Here is a 22,240-nt window from a genome sequence, read left to right as displayed (position 1 = left end):
GTAGGGTAGAGACACCTACTTGCTTTTAAAATGCTCTACTTTCAGAGGTCTCTAAAGGAAACCTTTTAGTTTATCCTATTATATCCAAAGCTTATACACAAATAAGGCAAAATGAAGGAAAGTTACTGCTTTGAACATGACAAAGACATTCTTTTTCTCTAATCTTGGTACAATCTCCTAACCAAATACAGAAGTCTTGAGATAGATGCTGATCGAGGACAATAATAATATTTTTGTTACACAGTGAAGAGGATATGCTTATATCAGTTCTACAAGTCTAATTCAAATGCACATTTGGTACACAAATAGAAAAGTAATTTAGCTAGCTGGGTTGCTGCTCATCCTAACAATCCACAAAACCATCTTCAGCTTGTTAAAAATATAACCCACCTTAAAAACAAACAAAAAAAATCTTAGGCAAACGCCAAATCCAAAGCTTGCTCTACTCCACACTAAGAAATCACAGACTCTCCTCAGAAGAACTCTGTTTCTCTATTAGAGACTGCATAGATGAGACACTTTTATCTTCTAGTCATTTATATTTTGAGAACATCCTAGTAATTTTGAAACTCAAATTCTATTTGCTTTTGTGGCTAAGATAATCTAGTTCTACACTGTATTTGAATGCAACTGTCTGCAAGAGTGACCATAAACCCATGGTAGCTAATTTCTACATTACTTCTAATAGGCTAGACATTTATTTCTTTAAAACACTGCTCTCTAGGAAAGACTTATTAGCACTTACAGATTGAGTGGCACATACAAACTCAATGGCTACTAATAATAGGGCAATGCAAGCTGTATTCTTACTTGGAGTGGATGTTGCCACTGGCATCAGCAATTAAGATGGAATGGGAAGGATGCACAGACAAACCAATGGAGAAAGACTGGCACAGAGAGTGACAAAACACTTAAACAACAGCATTGTGAGCTGTTTGCTTCTGAAGAAGGTGCTAACTGGAACAAAACAGAATGAATAAAAATGAACGATATACATTAATTATGCCGACATTCGCCCAAATGTGTCAGCTAAAAACTTGTAGATGCATAACAGCAAAAAGCACAACAAAAAAATCTAATTACTTCAATATACTTTTTCAGAAGAACCAGTTCTGGAAAACAGAATCAGTACCAGAAGAAAATTCGGAATATCTTTATAGATCACTCAGGTTGTAGTCACTCCAGCCAATATTTCATTTACATTAGGTTCCATTTTACTTATTCTCTAAATCGGTAATTATTTCTATTAATAATTATCTGAAAAGATCTATTATTCGAAAGTACTGTACTTTCCATTATTAGACCTGTTGATTTGCACTTGGGAACAAGCACTGAAAGCCTGGCTGTCAGATCACCTACTTATGCCCAATCTTTCTGAAAAACATCATTTCATGTCTTCATCTAATAGCTCTCCATCTCTGTTGATTGTATCACTTCCAAGCTTTAGATTCCTATGGCAAATACATCTACATCTTGCAGACTCTTTATACATAATCTAAGCTAAAACTTTTTTTAGCCATCTATCTGAACAAATTACCTAGGCTCTTACCTCACATCTCAGTTACTGCCATATCCTTTTCTCTGGCCTAAATAAATGCATTTTTAATCCTTTTATAATCTACTCAGAGCCCTGCAGAATCCACTTTCTGGATATACTACTTAGATGGTGCATTCTCTCAGACACTGCCATCAGTCTGCCACTCCCTAGTGCAAATGTAGGCTACTAATTTGAACTTTATAGTCCATACCTATTCCATCCATTGTACCAAAACCACTCACCTCCAGTCAGTTAATGCAGTCACTCTCACTAATCTTGACCTTTTTGGAAAGGCACGTTTGTACTTCTGTGTGGCTTACATGTAGCATCAGGTCTTCACAAGTGTCCACAAAGAATTCCCCCCCAAAACTCTCCCTTTGTTATGATTATTGATTTTTTACAATTTACTGTGTCATTCTAGCTAAATATTTTCTTTCCATTCTTCTTCACACTTCTCAGTTTTACAGCTGGCTAAAATGCATTACAATAAATCTATCTAGTATTTTTTAGTTAAGGAGTGGATGCATGATTACTGATACAGTCATTGACGGAATACCAATCCTAAAATGACATTAACTTGAAGCTGGAAAAAATGAAGAAAAAAATAGTTTAAGCATGGAGTAAGATTCCCAAGAGTTTATTTAAGGATATAGCACTTCACAACTATGTAATATATCTATTACCAGAACAACTAAGTGTTAAATCCTCAAATGGGCTGGAGAAGAAATTCTACTGCCTGCTCCAAAAAACATTTGTTTCCTGAGCATGGACTGGAATCCAGGGACTCTCCTCTCCCAAGAAAGTACCATAATGATTAGACTATATAGATGAGCATGTATGTTTCCTGTGATTAAGAAGAAATCTCATTTTATGAAACAAAGAAAAAATTCAGCAGTGTTGAAATAAGACACTTTTATGAAAGCTTTATTCATCAATCTTCCCTCCTCATACTTGTGTATTTGGATATATGTGCAGTATACATGTGCAACATAACATAATATAACTGCATACTGGTATGTAGGTGCTTTGGTTCCAGAGCTGGGTTTTAATGATTGCCTTGAAATACCTCTTAGGAAAAAAGCTAGAACATACATTTCCAAATAGCAAGATGGATTTTTTTTCAGGTTAAATTGCAAACTCCTCTTAGAAATACATGTACAGCTGCATCCCTGGCAGTTCCAACTGTTAGCAAAATCATCTAAGAAGTCAATATATATTGATATGATTGTGGAGAGTATGACTTTGTTTGCCAGGCATTGGGAAAATAATTTAAGACAAGCAGAAACTGAACTGCTCCATCCTCACCTGGAAAATGAAAATCCTATGCCCAGAGATACTTTCTTGTAGGATAAATGGACACTTGCAAGAGGTTTTTAATTGCATACATACACAATTTACATAAAAGAGATTAACAATATTTTAAGAAAAGCCATATAAGAGGGAACTCTTTTGTTTATTACATTTCCCCCCCTCAGCAAATTCAGAAGCACAAATAATTTTTTATAGGAAAACCCCCCAAATCTGTAGTATGGCCAACACAGAAATATGCTCCTAGGATATTAGGGACCAAAGTTAAAAAAAAGAAACAGTGAAGAGCATATTTTGGTAGGAGATTTTAAGTTCTTTACTCTCTGGCCTAAAAAAGTGTGCAAACCCTACAAAATTAATTACTACAGTTCGAGATACTTAAAATTATGAAAGAATTGATTTTATTTGGCACATTTTTCCTAGTAAGTTTCAATTCCTTACATCATCCTTACATCAAAGTGTGAAAGGAGAACAGCCTCCCCTATAAAGACACAGGTTAGGATCAAGGTTTTAAGCTGAAAGGAAAACTTAGTCCCAGCAGAATTTGACTTCTACAGGAAGATGAGACAAAACCCCCACACATCACAGAAATGGAATTTTTTTTCTGGGAAATCTCACTCTAAAAGAAGAGACTGCAGTGGTTGTCAAAGCAGCTGAACTCATACTGAGTCACAGCAATTTGTAGTCTTTGTTGGCTCTTAGAGTTAAGGATGTAAGTTGGGCTGCTATTGATCCAGTGCTGGAAGCCCTGCAAGTAGCAGCATTTTGTATGTAGGTGGGTGATCAGTATCAACTGAGAGGAATAGTTAAAGTTCTCTTATATTCTGAAAAGTGACTCTGTAGAAGTGGTATCATGGTGTTCCCTATTTTATTGCATTTCAGTAATTTCCACATCTAGTTTGCACAGTATACAAATAAAGAGGTTTTTTTTTCTTCCAGCTGCATCTTCTATTTACTCAAGTCACCTTGATATCTCAAAGTCAGCCTGCGTTCTTTTGTGTTTCTTAAATACTGTCAATATTGAAAATGGCAAATAAATATTTAGCTAGGTGCATCTGTTTACAGAGCTAAGCTGTAAATGCAAGAAGCTTCTGCACATACAACTGGGCTTAGCCACAACACCAATGATTCATAAGGCAGAATTCAGTTCATTCTCCTCATACCTCACACAAGTTACTTAGGTGAAAGAGAAGAAAAACATTACTATTCTTGATACTACTAAGGAGGTGAAAGAATTAAAAAAAATACATTTTTTAAGGTGATTTTTCCCTGCTGAACCATTTTTTCAAGACAGCTCTTCTGCAATAAAATGTAGCAATATATTTTCTTACTCATAAAAATACAACATAAACCTCAGAGAAACAAAAAAGGTATTTCAAAAGTAAACTAGTATGTTGCATTTGGTGAAAACATTTTAAAACTGCAGAAGGGGTTCTATTAATTATCAAAAATCAATAATTTTAGTAAGTAATGTATATGATACAATCTACTAATTAGCATAGATATCTCACTAATAAACTGAGAATGTATATGAAAAACAAGTAACAGAACAAGACTGTAGAATTTAAGCAAGCCTAAAATGTATTATCCAATATATTTAATGACATTCTTTTTCAACTCAAGCTGTAACTGCAAAGGGCTTTTTCAGGCCATTTCTTAGGTATGTTTCTTCATGAAGATAACAAGGGTACATATAATAGATAAATTTATACAAACTAATTCTTTCATTCCAAATATTGCAATTTGTTTCCAAAACATAGTTGCGTCATCCTTTGAATAAATATAAGGAAAATTGCTTTTAAGTTTTTATACTACTGAACAGTTAAATAAATCTGTGATAAATTAAGTGTTATTATGTTATTAAGTGTTAAAGGCATTTTTGCCATTTGGGGGACATTTTTTATTTAAGATTACTTATCTTGCAGTTAAAGGAGATAATTTGCATTATATCTACTCCATGGTTATATGGCTAAAAGTCCTGCAAGGTAAGTAGGCTAGATAAAGTTGCAGCCATTGAGTGTTTCCAAGTAAATGGTATTGTTTTCTGCCTAGTTTACCAACACACTACATATTGAAAGGCATTGACTTTATCTGAATTTATGTAAGAATCTTAATTTTTACAGTGTGGGCAGTTTCAAAAATTCTAAATTACTGCAAGATATTCTAACTGATGCTTACATTTTCATTTAAAAACTCAACACATTTAACATTCTGCAAAACTGTCCTTCTAGGAAAATCCTTGATGCATTGTTTACTTTTATGCTGTTCCACAAAATCTTACAGCCCACTAAATTCATCAGTGGTTTACAACATCTTCTAGGAAGAAAAAGCTGTGATTCATCAGTGCAGACAAAGCTGGGCTTTAATCCATTTCTAGAACCATATTGCCAAGTCTATATTGTTTACATTGCGTCTCAATTAAGAGACAGGCAGGACACCTGGTACTTCTTTATCTAAGTCCCACGGGCTGCCAGATGACTCAAAATCCATAACAGGTGCTAAGGCAGTGTGAGTGGAGCACCATTAACACAAGCTGGAATTGGATAAAATTTGGACTACGCTTAACCACTTAAAACACTCAATTATGAAATGAAAAATGTAACCACTCTGCATCAAGGTCCTTTACAGAAGGCTTATAAAGATATGTAGAATTAAAGTGCAAGTGAACTGAACTTAAAATAAATTTTAATTTCAATAGGTTCTTTATAATACAAAAGATATAAAAACTAATTATATAAAAAGTTGGGGTTCTTTTTAAGATAATAATAGAAAAATATACTTTACTGAATTAAGTCTAATTCTGTTCATCTGCTTAGGCAGCAGAAATGACAAAAATCATGCTCAGACCTCTCAGAATTTCAAAATCAAGGGAAAAAAAATCTGAATTAAGACTACTTATCAAATTCTTCAGCTCCATAGAACCCAGAAGTTACTTTCTTTTAAGGACTTTGGCAAATAGGAACATCTTATGGAAGGATTCAGAAACCAACAAAGGTTCAAGTGAAAACCTGTATGATAAAAGATACTCATTTGCACCAAAAAGTCCCACTGCAGATGTCTTTTCAGCACTTTTTCATCTAAGGTGACTGAGCTACATATTAAGCTTAGACTCTGACAGAACACACTGCATGAGAAAAAATGAGTATCAGAAATTTTACAGTGGACAATTACTTAAGAACTATCTGTATCTAAATGTGCAGTAATCCAATTAAGTTTCTATTTAATATTGTAATTATCAAGAATACAATATAGTGATTTTATTACCAGAGTAAGCAGCTACAAAGTACAGTAAACTGTCATTTAAGACAGTGTCAGAGTATCTATGATAAGCAGCACTGGCTTAAACTAATGCACTATATGCCTCTAGGGAATGAAAGGCTCAGAGACTGGGTTTTAACATCAGAATCTATCCATTAATCTTGACTTAAATATAATCTACTCTGCAGTAAGAGGAAGAATGGGCATTCAATGAATTATCTGTTTGAAATATAGCAGGAGCATACTAATACAAACGTATAGCACAAAGTATCAGTTTTGGTACCATTTATAGTGTATTGTTGGTTCTACAAACCCTGAACTGCATTTTAGCATGAAGTTAAAAAGTCAGATCAAATGGCTACCAGTATGGGAAGGATAAATACCTCAGTACTATAACTTTGCCTGCGTGGTTAAAAGAATAATGACAGTGATTAAAAATACTGCACTCATCCATACACTTACCCATGTTTTAGTAACAGGCTATGGACATGAAAACAAAACAGTGAAGAAAACAGTGCTGAAACCCATTTGAAGGCAGAATTCCCACTTCAACTTACAGGAAGGATTTGTCTTACTAATGTATCCAAGATGGGAATCAATGAATCCATAAGGCATGTTGTGCTAATTGTTTTGAAGCCCATTACAGCTGCCACTGCTTTAGGCTCTCTCTGGAGTGACGGAGCGCTGCTCCTGCGGTCACCTGGCAGCTGTGGGTTTGCAGGAGGCAGCAGCACAGGCACAGGGCCATTGGCCATGGCACTGAAGTTTAGTAAAGCTGTTGTACCAAACATACTAACAAAAGATGTTAAGGTTTGGGCTGAAGCAATGACTGCAACAAATGTGGAATACCATAGGCCAGAGGGGAACTGCAACTCCATAAACTAACTCCTGATGCTGGGAGAGGGATTCATCCTCATTCTGACATCCAGCATTACATCAGTTTTAACTCAAGTAATTAAGGCTGATAGGTGTAAAGAATACAGAAGCAAAACAAATTCTCTGCTCTCTGGTATTAGCATGAATGCTTAAGCTCACCGTTTTCACACATTCAAGTATTTAAATTTCTACTTCAAATACCTTCTCTGCATATAGAGACATATTAAGGGATGAGAAAGACAGTAAATGCATTTTCATAAAGAAATCACTCCAAACTGCAAAATTACACAAGTAAAAATGATATTACTATGAAATACTGTCCAGTAAAAAGACTGCACATACAGGTATGTGTTCATTTTCCATTCCATACTACTAGTAATATAGGCAACTTCTTTAATGAGAAATTCTGATCTGTACTTTAATGAACTTTACAACTACCTTTTAAAAATTTTATAGTTGATAAGAATGTTTTCTCTTTACCTTGGGTTGCTGCAGTTCCAGTAGCAGATAATCTACTTATAAGCCTCTTTGGAGGGCTTAAGTCAATTTTAAGAATGATTTTAAAACCTCAAAGTCAGGCTTCTATTTAAATGAAGGAAACAAATATGAATTTTCAGTTATTTCCCTTTTTTGACATTTTGAACAGCAATTAGCAAAGTAGCTAATCACTCTCCTCCCTAATGCCGTCAAGCTGTTGAGAGCAGTCTGCAGCACTACAATGGTACTATTGTGAACACAGCCTGGGCTTCCTTCCCACAGAGAGTTAAGTGGGCAGTTCCTGCTGCCCATGATTGGTGTCCAGTGAAACAATACTTAAGAGCCAGGTTTTATCAGTTCCACGCCAAAGAAGTGAAGCCAGGGAACCCAAGCCTTCATATCATGCTGAACCATATGCCAAGCCTGCTGGCCCCTAAGGTTTATCACTAGGAATCAGGATCCATCATGTCCCCTGTGAAATTTCACTTCACATACCTTCTGTGAAGTGCATGGCTTTGCTGAAAACTGACCTTTTTCCACAATTGGCATGAACAGATGGATGGTAACTATGGTTTAGCAAGCTGAAATTAAACGATTTTCTAATAGCATGCATGCTTCTGTGTTTGGGAGGAGAAGCATTCAGAAGGAGATAGATGTATTTGTGACCCATGGATTTATTCAGCTGCAGCTAATCGGCAATTAAACTATTTTCTCAGTGTCTAGAAAGTATATTGAGATTAATTTGATTGGCCAGGCTACGATTAGGACTCATGTCCTTCGGATTGCCATATGGTAACTCCAATTACTGTAACACTAACTTTTAATCCTTGCTTTATGTTAGCTTATTCCATTTTTCTACTACGTGGCATGTACAGAATAAACTATAGTATTTTTGTTATAATTTTGACCCTGGTGAATATTTTTACATGAAGTGCATTCCATCTCCAGCTAGATATTTCCACATACTGCCAGGTATTATATACAAGCCCTTTTTCAGTAACTGAAGTACCGATCTGTAGGAGGATGAAGCCAACCAATGTTATAGTTTCTATTATATTTATTTTTTTTTTGGTGCCTAAGATCTTCTAATCCTTCTGCTGGCACTGGAAAGCACGCCCCAACTGTTTTGATTACCATATGCAGAATGATGCAGAAACAGTTTGCCAACATCTTATTCAACTTACTGCAAAACATCACTCTGTCTCAAAATCATTATGGTTTTGCCAGTTTTGGTTGTTATAAATCATCTCCCACATTTTCCACCACTTTAAATATCAGAATCAACCATATGGAATGCCACATACTTATTTTTATATATACATGGATTTTAGTGTTTTAAAATACAAACCCTGCAAGTTGTTTGCATATCCCTTATCTGTTATGAGGGTGAATTTATGAAAAGGATTAAACCTATACACCATGCTGTTTTTTGCAATGTAAAACCAGGGCTTAAATTGTTTAAAATTATTTCTTTACATCTGAGGAATGTCAGGAAAAATTGTTTAATCTTCTAAGCTTTTATTCACAGACTCCTGAGAGCTATCAAAGAAATCTATATGAATTTTAACACCTTAAGGGGGCAAGAGTCTTAACATTTTAACAAAGGACTTTTGTTACCCAAAACGTTTAATTAATTAATAAGGTTAAGTAGGTATTAACAAAAAACCTGTCACTTTGTGTTACACACATGGCAATCAACTCTGTGTAGCACTGAATTAGTTTATCTTTTTCATTCCTATTTAAGGACTCATAGCCTTCTCCCTTCAAAATTTATTTTTAAAAAGGGATTTATAGACTGTAAAAACACATTTAATAATGAAAGAGTGATTCCACTACTAACTTTCAGCTAAAATGCAAAAATTTCTTCCCTTAAAAATATGTTCTAACATGAAAAATTCCCTTCCCTCAAGGGATCTATACTGACATATCCAAACTCAGAAGCTCTAGAGGCTGATAAGGAGGCTGATAAAGCAGGTCACTGCTTTTCAGGACAGCTCACTGCCCTCCTTCTATCCTAAAACAGAATGCCACCAGCATAAGCCTACCATATTTTGTTGAGAAATCAGTAGAACCAATATTTCTCCTTCAGATGGGTTAATTATATTTATGAAAGAATATAGAAGTAAAAGAATCTAGAATATATTTTCCCAAACAGTACAAAAAGATCTGAGTCTCCCCCATAAGTGTCTACAACATCAACAGAGCACTCAGGTCTCTATAAGTGCAATTAATAGCAGAAAATAACATTACTACAGTCAATCAGTTTTGCTGACTTGATATTTTGTGTTTTTACCACTTTCAAGAGAGTCTCATGCATTTCATTAGGGAAGAGTAGCTAATAAATAAAGCTGTACTGCTGACTGAAATATGCTGTAGATATCTTGTGATAACAACAGCACTATTAAACCCGTGTGCTCAAACTGTACCTTTTACCATGTGTTTCAGGCCAGGCAGTTTCATGCCTGCAAAGGTCAAGGAGGAGATTTTTCTGGGAACCATACTAAGACACATTGGGAAATAAGGTGATGATTTGAGACAGCCAATGCAGCCGTCCTAAGGACAAATCATGCACAAATTTGGTGGCCTTCTACAACAGTGTTACAACACTGGTACATGAGCCAAGGGTAACTGATGTCATCTACCTGGATCTGTGCAAAGCAACTGACACTGATATCCTTATTCCTAAATTTGAGAGATGTGGATGTGATGGATGGACCACCCGGTGAATCAGGAATTGTCTGGATGATCACACTCAAGGAATTGTGATCAACAATACAATGTCACACTTCAACTTATTTCTCACATTAAAAATACATGAAAACCAAGTGAAATTTTGTGAAATTATGTTCACTACATGAAAATGTAGCAAACACAGCAGCTTGGTACACACATCTGCAAGTATTCCGCCAGCAGTTATTTGAAGTGTCTACATGACAAACACTAAGGCAAGAGTTTAAAAGCCTATCACAAATGTTGGCTCAATCAGTTGTCTCTAGTGGCTAAAATCAAAGGCATTTAAAGTGATGCTTTGGAATTATTCATTGCAAAACAATCCTATTCTTTCAACAGGTAACTAATAAATGATGGCTGAGAATAGGCTTGCACTACCTCTGAGATCCAATTGTTACTCAGGACACTGTCTACTTTTGCTCCCTGGTGCTGCATTTTAACTCTAATTGCATGATCAAGCCAATAAATTGGACTCAGGGGACAAAAAACCCTACAAAAGTACCTATCCTGACAAAACCAGAGGTTTCAAGAAAATGCACTTCAAACAGAACTGAGGCAAGATGAGACAAGCAAAGGAGAGGTATCAAGGCTTGAAAGATAGTCATTAATACTGACAGATTACTGTAATTCTGGCTGTCAAGGTGATCGATTTAAGCAGCATATGCCAATCAATACTCTTCTCATTTACTGAGCAGCATGAGATATATAGTTAGGCAAGATGTCCCTAAGACAGGATTTCAAACCATACTTAACAGACATAAATAGCACAATTTATGCTTTGGAATCTTAGCTCTTTTTTAATTTAGCCTTTTTTTTTTTAATTGGGCAAACTTCAACATGATGTTATTCACACAGAAGTTATTTTAGATTATTTTATTACACTGCATTGCCATTGTGCCAATTCCTTCACATAAGATATTTCAAACTGTACTACATTTCTGTATAACGTATTAAAACATTAATATTGAACATGAACATTCTTAAATGCAGCAGTTATTTAAGTACTGTGCATTTTGGTTTTTTTGGCATTTCGTCATTCTGAGCACTTTCGCCATTCATGGCCATACAAGTAATCTGGTATTACATCTTTCTGGTATTTTCCCAGCAATTTTACTTACAACAATCTCTTTTTGTTCAAAAATACTTGTGAAATCACAGAAAAATACATTAATTTGATGTATTACTTCAGAGGAAAAGTAGAGTACAGGTAAAGATATAGCTATTACAGTCATTGCATACCTACAAGGAGACACACACACACCGACCCCTACCTCTTTACAGATATATAGAGATGTAAGACTTTCCTCTTATATTTATGTTTCTTATAATGTGCAGAGAAACTGTTACATGATTCTTTAAAACCAAAATACCTGAACAGTCCATGACATACTTCTACAAGTTTTGGAAATCTTCAGTTTTTCATGTTACATCATTGTATGCAGGCATTTAATTAATCAATCAATCAATCAATCAATCAATCAATCACATTTATACTTATTAAAATATCAAATAAGTTGTCAGCAGAACTAGGATCTGGGAGAACATCCAGAGCAATTCAAAGTACAGGAAAGTCCAAACATCATATTCTGTACCTTATGAGTCTTGCTTGAACTAGGAAAACAATTTTCACTGCTAAACAGTAAAATAGATTTCAGAAATAACTGTATTTTCTTCTGGAAAAAACAGCAGGAGTCATACGATGAACTCCTCCATGTCTCTTACTTGAAATCATATCAGATAAAGCTACAGCAGTAGTCATCAGGGATGGAATAAATATCCACTGAAATTTGGAAATTTGTAATTATTTGTATAAAATATATAAAGTAGTTTAAAAAAAAGAGTACCAAGCATTATTTTTAATGTTGGTATCGTCTCACCTGTGATGAGAAAAAAAACACAGAATAACAGGTATGTTAAAATCTTATTAAATGTCCTGTATAAAAAATGTATTGCCAGAAATACAGCAAACTTTCTGCACTCTTGGCATATGGCAAATGAAAAAAAATTTAAACCAGAAAATATTAGAAGAGCAATCGTAATTTCATGCATTATTCCTTTCACTGCACCAAAACTATGAGAGCAAGCAACCCTTATGCCTCTCTCATTTGATACACAGTTGTCATTGATGCAGTACTACTCTATTCACTTTTTCCCTTGGAGATGCTCATGCAGCTTTAAGATAGAAAACTTCCTGAAGAAAAGGAAACTGGCACTGCCAAAATCACTGCTATCCAGTTTTAACTTTTAAGTTTCTGTACAAGTGAGAAATCTTCAAAATCTTTTCAAGTTACAGTTTGAAAATTCAAATACAATAAATATTCTGAATTAAGTGAAACAAATGTAGCCAGAAGTCAGAAGAATACCCTTTGCTCACTTTATGTCATTAATAAAAACACTTGCTTCACTTGTCCAGGGTCTGCAATTCTATCTTGAGGCAGGAGATGGTCAAGCAGGAACAACAAACAGCAACACTACCAGTTCTAATAAAACCCTTTCTTGGGGCAGTTGAGTATCACCTCAAGAAAAAAACGCTTTTTCTGAGTGATCAGCCCCTAATACAGGGCAAACTTTAACAAACCACTCACAGACATACTTTATTCATAAATAAGTTACTGCCTTGCCAGACACCATATGGGGTTAATACCTTCCCTTTCTCTAGAAGACAACTGTCAAAAGATTAGCTACAATACATCAAAGTACCTACAGTGGTACTTGGATTGGTCCCACAATAGCAAGAAAGTTAGGAGGATGTCAAAATTTCAGTTTTGACAATAAAGATTAATTTATCCAGTCATTCAGATTAAGATTTACTCTATAACATTTTTTTAGATGGAATAATTAAAGCAGCATTATTTCTTGCTACTTAAATGAATTGGTTACATGTGACCAAAAAAAAAAATCTCCAAAAACAAATGCCAGTTTTTGGCACTAGGTCAAAGACTTTGCAGATTATTAGAAAGAAGTGAAAATTGCTATGATGATTAAGGATAAAACAGTCATGCACATTCCAGGTATTCTAAAGTATCTGTAAATTTCAGATGTAAAAGATGTTAAAGAGGATTTAGCTTCTTACTGTGTGTCTTAAGTAGCATCTATAACAGGAGAATACTATGTAAGACAGAGAAGGTCTGAACTGCACTATCTGAATTTTGCAATAATTGTCAACACTCCAGAATTTGTGTACAATGAAAAAAGTGACACTATTTTTTTTCACAATTGCAGTTTCACTCTCACAAGGTTTCTAGTATTTGCCCTGCTTTGTTGCAATAATTGCAAAGTTGGATCACTGAAGGTGCCTACTATGTCAAGGTGTACCTCTTGTCATCTGGCTGACATCTACTGTTTATTCAGGAAGTTCAAATAACATTTTATATGAAGCCACAATGCTATTCTTCCAAATACTTAGTATTGATCCATTTTCCACACATGGTTGATTCTGAATTCAGAATGTGACAAAGTGCTTGGTCTGAGACACGAGCTATGACTAAAACTCTTCATATCAAAAATTTCAATGCAATTCACTAAATAAAGAGTATTTAAAAATTCCTAAATATTGTCCCTCTTATTCTACATCATAGTGAAAATGATTATTCTCAACATTTAGCCCCATTATTACACCTGCATTTACGAGTTTTAGAAGTTTTCCCAGCATATAAGGAGATAAGCATGCATTTCTCAAGACAAAGGCAAATGCAATGAGAAGAAGCACATCAGCTCTGAGACAGAGAGGAGGTTACTGCTGCTTCATTAGCAAGACACCATGAGTATTTTGTGATTGTCACCTGCTTCTGTGTGCATGTACACCACCTGTTCCTGAGTGGGTACTGATACAAAAGAGCCAAGCTACCAAAAATTATAGGGGGACCAGAGAATCCTTGGAGGAGAAACTAAAGCAAATTCCACACACCACTGCAAAAACTCCACCCAAAATAGCAAAAGTCACAGAGCTGCAGCAATGAGTGTGTCAAGAATCAAAAAAAGCAGGACACCTGCCATGCATGACTAATGTTTGCTGATAAAGGTAATAGATTTTTAATCTTAGAACATGACTATATGGAAACATATAGTATTCTAAGCAAAGAACAAAACCACAGAGCAGATAAAACCTTTACAAATCATTAACCAAATAAAATCTTTGAAGTGTTTTGCTAAGTATCTTATCAGAAATGTCAAAATAATGTCAGCACGAGGAAGATGACTGACAGAATATGTCAGCCTCAGAAAGCTACTTCAGACCTTACAACGCATACTCCAAGTTGGAGAAGAGTGTAAGAGGGAGATGACCAGAATTTCTGGTATCCATGCAACCATTATTATAGCATTCACACATACTACCACTGGCACACTGTGATTAACAGACCAGCGCATTAAGGAAAAAGTTGCAATCAGGTTACGTGAAGAGGACTGAATATCCCTGCTGATTGCAAATGACAGCTGATTTTTTCAGTCAGGTCTGCACTTAGAAAATGCACTGTCTCAGAGGGTAGATAAGATCTCCTTGGAAGTCAGAGGGCCAAACTCAGTGCCAATTTTTTCCCATCCTATACTCAAGCAAATCGACACAGTCTTAGTTTAATTAAGAGCTTACAGTGATTCATCACCTCAAGATCTACAATATGCAATTATAAACATTCTTCAAAATGGATAAGCACTGGCCTACATATATATCATTAACTCCCTACTAAGTCAAAAAGTGCCCAGCAAGTATTATACAGTACCAGAAAAGAAAGCACACACCTGCAGGCAGAGACACATCCGTACACTCGTGATAGCTTTGAAATTAACTACTTCTGCTGGTCTACTACTGTAAAAAGAAGGGCTAATACAGAAATGCAGTGCCTGACATCTGTTTTCTTTGACAAGTCTCAAGTACTCTTGTGCCCTTGACATCCACATTCAACTGGATATCTATTAACCATCATCAAAATTCCTAATAAACTAACACTGCTTAGTGTATTAGAGATTCATAAGTAAGTAAATGAAGATCAGTTTCAAGAACATCACTTCAGGATTCTCTTTCACTGACACAGTTATGGTCCTGGACTTGTGGAAATCCTTGATCATCAGATTCACTTTTCCATGTCATGTACTTCTGTAAAATAGCACTTTTGTTCCCTTTTTCTCCCCTCTTCAAATGTATTGTTTTCACCACTCTGAGCCCTCTTTTTCTTTGCTCCAGCAATATTCCAACACAAGGCAAGGCCACCTTGATAACTGAATCCTGTCTGTCTTCCACAAGAGACATTAATTCTGGTAGTGTCTCCAGAAAAGCTATTTAACCACAGACCATAAAATATGCCTGTTCCCCACACCCTTTAGTCCACTACAAACTTAAAAGCCAGAAGTGAACTGCTGCAGCCATAGCTAAAACATCCCAGAGGAAAAAAAGCAGGAGACAATGAAGACAGTCCTTGACATCTTCAACTCCCTGCTATCACAGGAACATAATTAGATTCAACTTTCAAATGTTCCCAGATAACAGACCACGTCCATGTTACAGGAAACATCCACCACTCTTAGTCATTCTTGTATGAGGGAAATTCCATCTTGACCTCAAGTCTGGCCATGGGTTGAACACCAAGACCACGCCCATGACATTTTTAATCAAGAGGTTTTTCTGCCACTGAGACTTAGGCCAGATTTGAAATTTAGCATTTCTTGCTGTTCTCTACTGACACAACTGACTCCATCAGAGCCTAATTCAAGCCAGAAAAATTTGTAGAGTTTTTTTCTAATTTTACACCAGGCAAACATGTTTTAAAGAACTTCCCACAACCCCATTTTAATTTTTAAATTATATTATACCGAACAGTAAACATAAGATACTCCAAGCCAGATGGAAAAAAAAAATTCCACTGATGACTTAACAAAGCCATCCTTTAATATCAGTGTCCAGTCAACTGGTACCCCACAAGCTTACCAAGTGATAACATGAAACCCACCAGTCAATGCTAGCTCAAATCAAATACACATAATGCCTTCCACCTATCATGCTAACCATAGCAGGGGACGTATTATCAGCATTTTAATGGAGGCCACATTATGTCATAAATGACAGGCTGTGCTTTGATGCATATTAAAAGCACAATTTGGAGAACTGAATTAAAAATACAGTGCACAGCTTCATGGAACTGGCCAATTCCTAGACACTGAGCTGGCAAGCTATGTCCAAGGAATTTAATAAACCTTTAATATTCTGTGATGCTTAAACACACAAGTCTGTGGGGGTTTTTTGGTTCTGGAAGTTTACTATCTCAAAGCAAATTGTTTTCCAATTGCTCATTGCTATACATCAATATAATGCTCTAAACCATCACTTTTGATGGTTGATGATGATAATGATAATACATTTTAAATTCTTTGACTAAGCTACTTGAGTAATGACAGAAAGATCGGACCTTTCCAAACATGAAAACACAATGAATCAACACGTGTCATCTACAGAAATGGCACAAACATCACTTAATGTGATCACATAAAACACATCCATCATTCATCCGTAAATCCATTTCATCATATCTAATCCAAAACTCTGCAACTATTAACAGTCAGCCACAGAAAAAATAGTATTTTAGCAACAACCTACTACATGACAAGAACTAGTAGTTACAGTTTTTTTAGAAATCTTTTGGATCAAAATTTAAACTTATCTTTCAGTTTATGGAATTCAGAAATTCCTTGATGATTTAACCAACAGGTTGATTTTAACTTGTTGATTTAACTAACAGAACTCAATCTAAAGTAAGGAAAAGGCACGTTACTGACTTACCTTATGTTTTTTAATTTACAGTTGATAAATCTGTTCTTCCAAGAGCAGCTCCTCCAAAACATACAATTTCAGTTCCAACAACAAAACCAGAAAAGAGACAGCTTTTTCTGACACATTTACAAATATGCTAACATGATTTTGACATCAACTTTCTGAGCTAAATAACAAAATCTGTATGATGGAAGTTTCATAAACTTTTCAGATTGAAGGAAAGCAGCAGCACTCTTGGAACTACAAAATAACACTAAGTCACACTAATACTGGATAAATACTTAAGATATTAAGGAAAGAAAGCTTATTAAAATAATGATATTGCAATTTCAGAAAGACTATTTACAAAACGGTTATGAAAATAATTTTGTTAACAAAAAATGACAAGTCCATGCTACAAAACATTAGAAATAGGCAATTTTTCAGCACTTTGTCCATAGTTTATTTAATTAAAAAAGCTGGTCTTCATCTGAATGCTCTTCTATGGGTTTAAGTTCCTTAAAGGCAACACCACCACTAAAAAAATCAACATTCCCTATATTAATCTGAAAAAAAGAAAAAAACCCATGAATATCACAGCTGTAGAACTGCAAGGGAATGTATATGCCTTGGAAACCATTTGAGTGAAAGGATACAAGTTTTGGTATAATGGGATTAACGATTTCAATGCACGGCTTGCATTTATAGCTGTTGCACGAACCATAATAGGCAGAATTTTTCCATTCACAATAGCACCATCAAAGAGTGGACCAAAAAATGGAACCTGAATAAAAAATTAAGAAGTTCAACATAAAGCAAGACAAGATCATAGCTATAACAATTAGCAATCAACATTAACAATAGAGCACTCAAATATATGTCTTTTTCCCTCCTCATTGCTAGATAATCAAACCAGTTATTGTGTTGCAAGTCAGACCTTTTCTCTTGTGGAAATATACAGCCATATAACTGCTTGATATCCTTGGCAACAGATAACACAGCATTTGAAAAAAAATTAAGTAACTATTTGAATGTCTCATCAAAGATCATTTCCAACATTTGCTGCAAAAATCCTAGGAACAGTCATGCATATAATGTTTATGAGGTTGATAGGCTAGATGATAATATTATAGAGGGTAAGAAGCAAAAGAAGTAATTACTCAAATTCTAACATATTTTTTATCATGGCTGTAGTTATTAACATTTCTATAAAGACCAACCCAGTGTGAAAGTGTCATACAGTTACTGGTGTATTGACCTTTACCTTCCATTTTTTTTTCTTCTGTTCTTGTTCCTTTCCACATTATCTGAATAAAAACACTGTAAGCCCTTTACAGAAGAAATCTGTGGTGAAAGTTTTGCCTCTTTGGAGCCTAACTGTAAAACCTTATTTGTGAGATCAGTAGAAAAACTCAATATTTAGTACAGCTAGCTCCCAAAAGGTGAACAGAACAGATAGATCTTATGTTTTGGTGTTACGTATCTCCCTAATCCATCATCATTTTGCAATTAAAACAAAACAAACATTCAGTATTAAATATCTTCATTTCCTGTACATGTGAATAAAGTTCTGAAGCTGCTGACATAAAAGAGGAGAAAAGCAGCAAAATTTGTGCATCAGCTCAGCAAAGAAAGCAGAATGTACATTAAATATTCTTCCTGCTAAAAGGAAACAAATGCTGCAAAAGAATTTTAAATCCCTGTGTTATCTTTGCCATTAGTTATTTACTGTAGTTTTGAGAATACTGAAATCTGATGGAAGGCACTTTTTTCACATACAAGGACTTCTTTTTGGACTAACAACAATCTCTGTTTTCAGCAGTTTTTGTTTTCCTTCTTAGCCTGCAGGCTCCCAATAATACAACTATTTGTATTTAAAATATGCCTATTAGTTAAAAATATAAGTAATCCAACAGTTACAAGACTGACTATTATTTCATACCTATCAATAGATAGAGGCAATCATCATAATGAGGTAATCCTATTTCTGCCATACCTCATTTATTAATATGAGTGCTTTTTCATAAAGTATAGAAATTCATGGCAAGTGACATCACACACAGAAGTTAGGTAGTACAAATACTCATGACTACTTTTACTCAGTCAGTTTAGTGTTCAGAACCCTAAACCACTGCTTTAAGAACAGGGCCAGCACTGACATTTGAGGAACAGTCATCAGAAAGAATGTGGGCTCTTATGCCTAAGGGCTGAGTGGCCTTGCTTTACTGAATCATCTCCAGATTCTTGTGTGGAGATAAGAAGAAAGTAAAAAAGAGGTTTGAGAGGAAAAAAGGGGAATATGACACAGATGGAGGAAGTTGGAATAGGCCATTATTCAACTACCTTGGTTACGTATCAAATTTGATAAAAAAGTTCAACAAGTTTACTGTAATATTTAAATTACTATGCAGAATATTCTAGCTTTGTTTCCAGATTATGTTGTTAGCAGATACACCTTACAGCATCAGGCCTCTACAATTTCAAGTTACTACGCGCTGTACTCACTGAGCTCTCCCTTTTCCCTCCTACCACGACTGTAACTGTCCATGCTTATGACATCACCTTGTTGGATCAATCTATTACATCAAAACCTCAGATTCTAAACAAAACTCAGTTCATGTTAAACACATGAAGGAAAAACAAAAGAAAACAAACTCTTACCTCAGGCTTTTTCATTATCTGGATACTGAACATATGGTTTTTCATGGGATAGATAACTATAAGAACATCACCAAATTCTGTTGGAATTATTCCTCTTCTATAATCTCGAGTATGTTCTGACCAGACAATGTGTACTTCATCATTTCCTAAATGTCTTAGCTGGAAAAATCAGGGATAAAATGCCATCAGTTTGAATATTCTTAATTAATATTCTATAGCCATATTCTATATTAAATGTACATATTTAAAATGACAAACCCACTAAAAAACATGAAGAAAAATTAGCAAAATAACCAAATTACACCATAGTTCTTTTACAATTTCAATGTATTAGTTGACAGGACTGGATTGTGCTACAGATTTTTATACATTGATGTTAATTTCTATGCAAATGAACAGATATATAAAAATGTGTTTCCTACTGGAAGCTAAAATTTTGTTGATATTTTCTCAAGAATGCAGAATGGTTCAACCGAATTTACTAAAATGTGTTCAAGATTGCCATCACTGATCAGCAGAAAATTACTAAATTCTGTATTAACATCTAAAGTGTATGAATGGAGATCTGTTTAAAAGTCACACATCTGAGAAGTTAGCCTCATCATTCTAGCCAAATTCCAAACTGCCTACTACAAACAAAAACCTTTTAAAGGAGAATAACTACTGCCTTCTCCATAGCTCCCAAAATAACTAAGATAAATGCTCATTTTCCATGAAACCAGGACACCTTCATAAAAATAACACCCTGCTCCCCTACAAACTATGAAATGGTTCTTGTTCTGGCTCAGAATGGCTGAATGGGTTCCTCAAAATCCATGCTGTATCCTCAGATGTAATCGTATAACCAGATTAAGGAATTCCCTGAACACTCTGGAATTATCTGATTGAAGAACCAAAACACTCCTTCTGATAAACATTATCTTTTGATACCAAATGTTCACATCATGTAGAGAGGCTTTATGTATACTGATCAAATACATTCAGATTATAAAATGTGAGACTCTTTCCAGTAAAACTTATTTCTGAAAATTCAAACTGGAATATCTTTTTTATCTCCTAGTGTATCACCCTTTATTGACAATTGTCTTCACCCCTGTTCTCAGCTTGTTTCCATAGCTTTAGGCAGATGGAACTTGTCAAACAATCACCTTGATGTTATACAAAGGGCTGCACTGTTTGACACGTAACATACAAATACCACTCTGAGCATGTACAAGAAGCTATTCTATATAAAAAAGCAACAATTTTCCATAGCACTTTTAGAACACAATTGCACATTAAATAAAAGCAAAACACATGCACAGTCTTGAGAGAAATTTAATTGCAATTATTCTTTTATTTTGTTTTACAAAATCTCCTGGAATGCTACCTTTTTTTTTATCTGAAGGCCTACACTAGTTGTCAGTAGCAGTTGTCAAAAAAGAGGCAAAAAAGGAAAAAAAAAAGAAAAATGAGAAAAAGAAGCTGTCTCTGCTCTTTTCTGTTAGCTTTAAATGGTATTGGACTGAAGAACAGGGTTGTATTTCTATTAAAAAAACCAGGATTTTCTTCAGTGTTGGACTGGGCAAAGGACAGGCAGCTTCAATACCCTTCTTTGATGCTCAACAAGTAATTTGTTTTGTCTGGTCCAGACTGTACATACACCTACTCTAAAACGGCTGTGGTGCCTTTGAAGCTAGCTGTTCTTGCCTCTTGTGTAGACAGCTGAATTATTTTGAACAACACTTACTTAGGGAGACTCCTGCACCAGCACTTAAATCCAACCCAGCAAAAGAACTGGTTATATCAACATTCACTAAACTGAGCTTTATTTTACTAGGTTAGAATAAAGCCAGACAGCAACCTGAATGGCTGATGTGCAACAAACAGCAGCTGAAGGACCCCTGGATAGCACTTTACTATGACAAACATCATAAAAGACAATTAATTGCAAAATTGACCCTTTCCTACCTTAGAATCTTGGAATCATTTAGGTTGGAAAAGACCTACAAGACTATCAAGATCATCTGTTAACCTAACACTGCCAAGTCCATCACTAAACCGTGTCACTAAGCATCACACCTATACATCTTTTATATATATATATATATATATATATATATATATATATATATATATATATGTATATTTTATATACATCTATACAGCTTTAGGGATGACAACTCCATCACTTCCCCGGGCAACCTGTTCCAATTTTGACTACTCTTTCTGTTAAGAAGATTTTCATAATACCCAGCCTAAACTGCCCCTAGTGTAACTTGAGGCCACTTCCTTGTCCCGTCTCTTGTTATTTGGGAGAGCAGACTCACCTCTGCATTGTTACAACCTCCTTTCATGTGGCTGTAGAAAGCAATAAAATCAGTAAGAGCAGTAAGAGTGTGACAAGAGCACACCTAGTTATTTTTTCTTTCCTGGCTATAGCTTGCAGGACTTGGTAAGATAAACTCCAAAATACACAACAAAGAACCCTCCAAAGAACCCCAAAATCACCAGAAAAGCAACTTCTCCTTCTTACCTTTTAGTTTTGCAGCAAAACATTAATTAAAGAAACCTGGCACTGTGGCAACAGAACAGCCCCATTCATCAATTTTCATCAGGACACAGTTCTATCTTTAAAGTTTACACAAGGCTCAGCTTCATCTCAGTCTCTTCTA

General features: G+C 35.2%; 1 protein-coding gene across 10 annotated transcripts in view; it reads right to left on the bottom strand.

Moving 5' to 3' along the window:
* RALGAPA1 (Ral GTPase activating protein catalytic subunit alpha 1) overlaps positions 1–22,240 on the bottom strand; it is a 129,979-nt gene that overhangs the window by 13,768 nt on the left and 93,971 nt on the right. For all 10 annotated transcript variants that reach the window (XM_064423934.1, XM_064423936.1, XM_064423937.1 and 7 more), the window contains 2 exons: positions 19,587–19,745; positions 17,582–17,709 (listed from right to left, as the gene is read on the bottom strand). In XM_064423934.1, coding sequence (XP_064280004.1) covers positions 17,582–17,709; positions 19,587–19,745 — 287 coding nt within the window. The remainder of the gene's footprint in view (positions 1–17,581; positions 17,710–19,586; positions 19,746–22,240) is intronic.

The sequence above is a fragment of the Passer domesticus genome, chromosome 6, assembly GCF_036417665.1.
Source record: "Passer domesticus isolate bPasDom1 chromosome 6, bPasDom1.hap1, whole genome shotgun sequence".
Taxonomy (NCBI): Eukaryota; Metazoa; Chordata; class Aves; order Passeriformes; family Passeridae; genus Passer; species Passer domesticus.
This window is presented reverse-complemented; position numbering and strand designations above follow the sequence as displayed.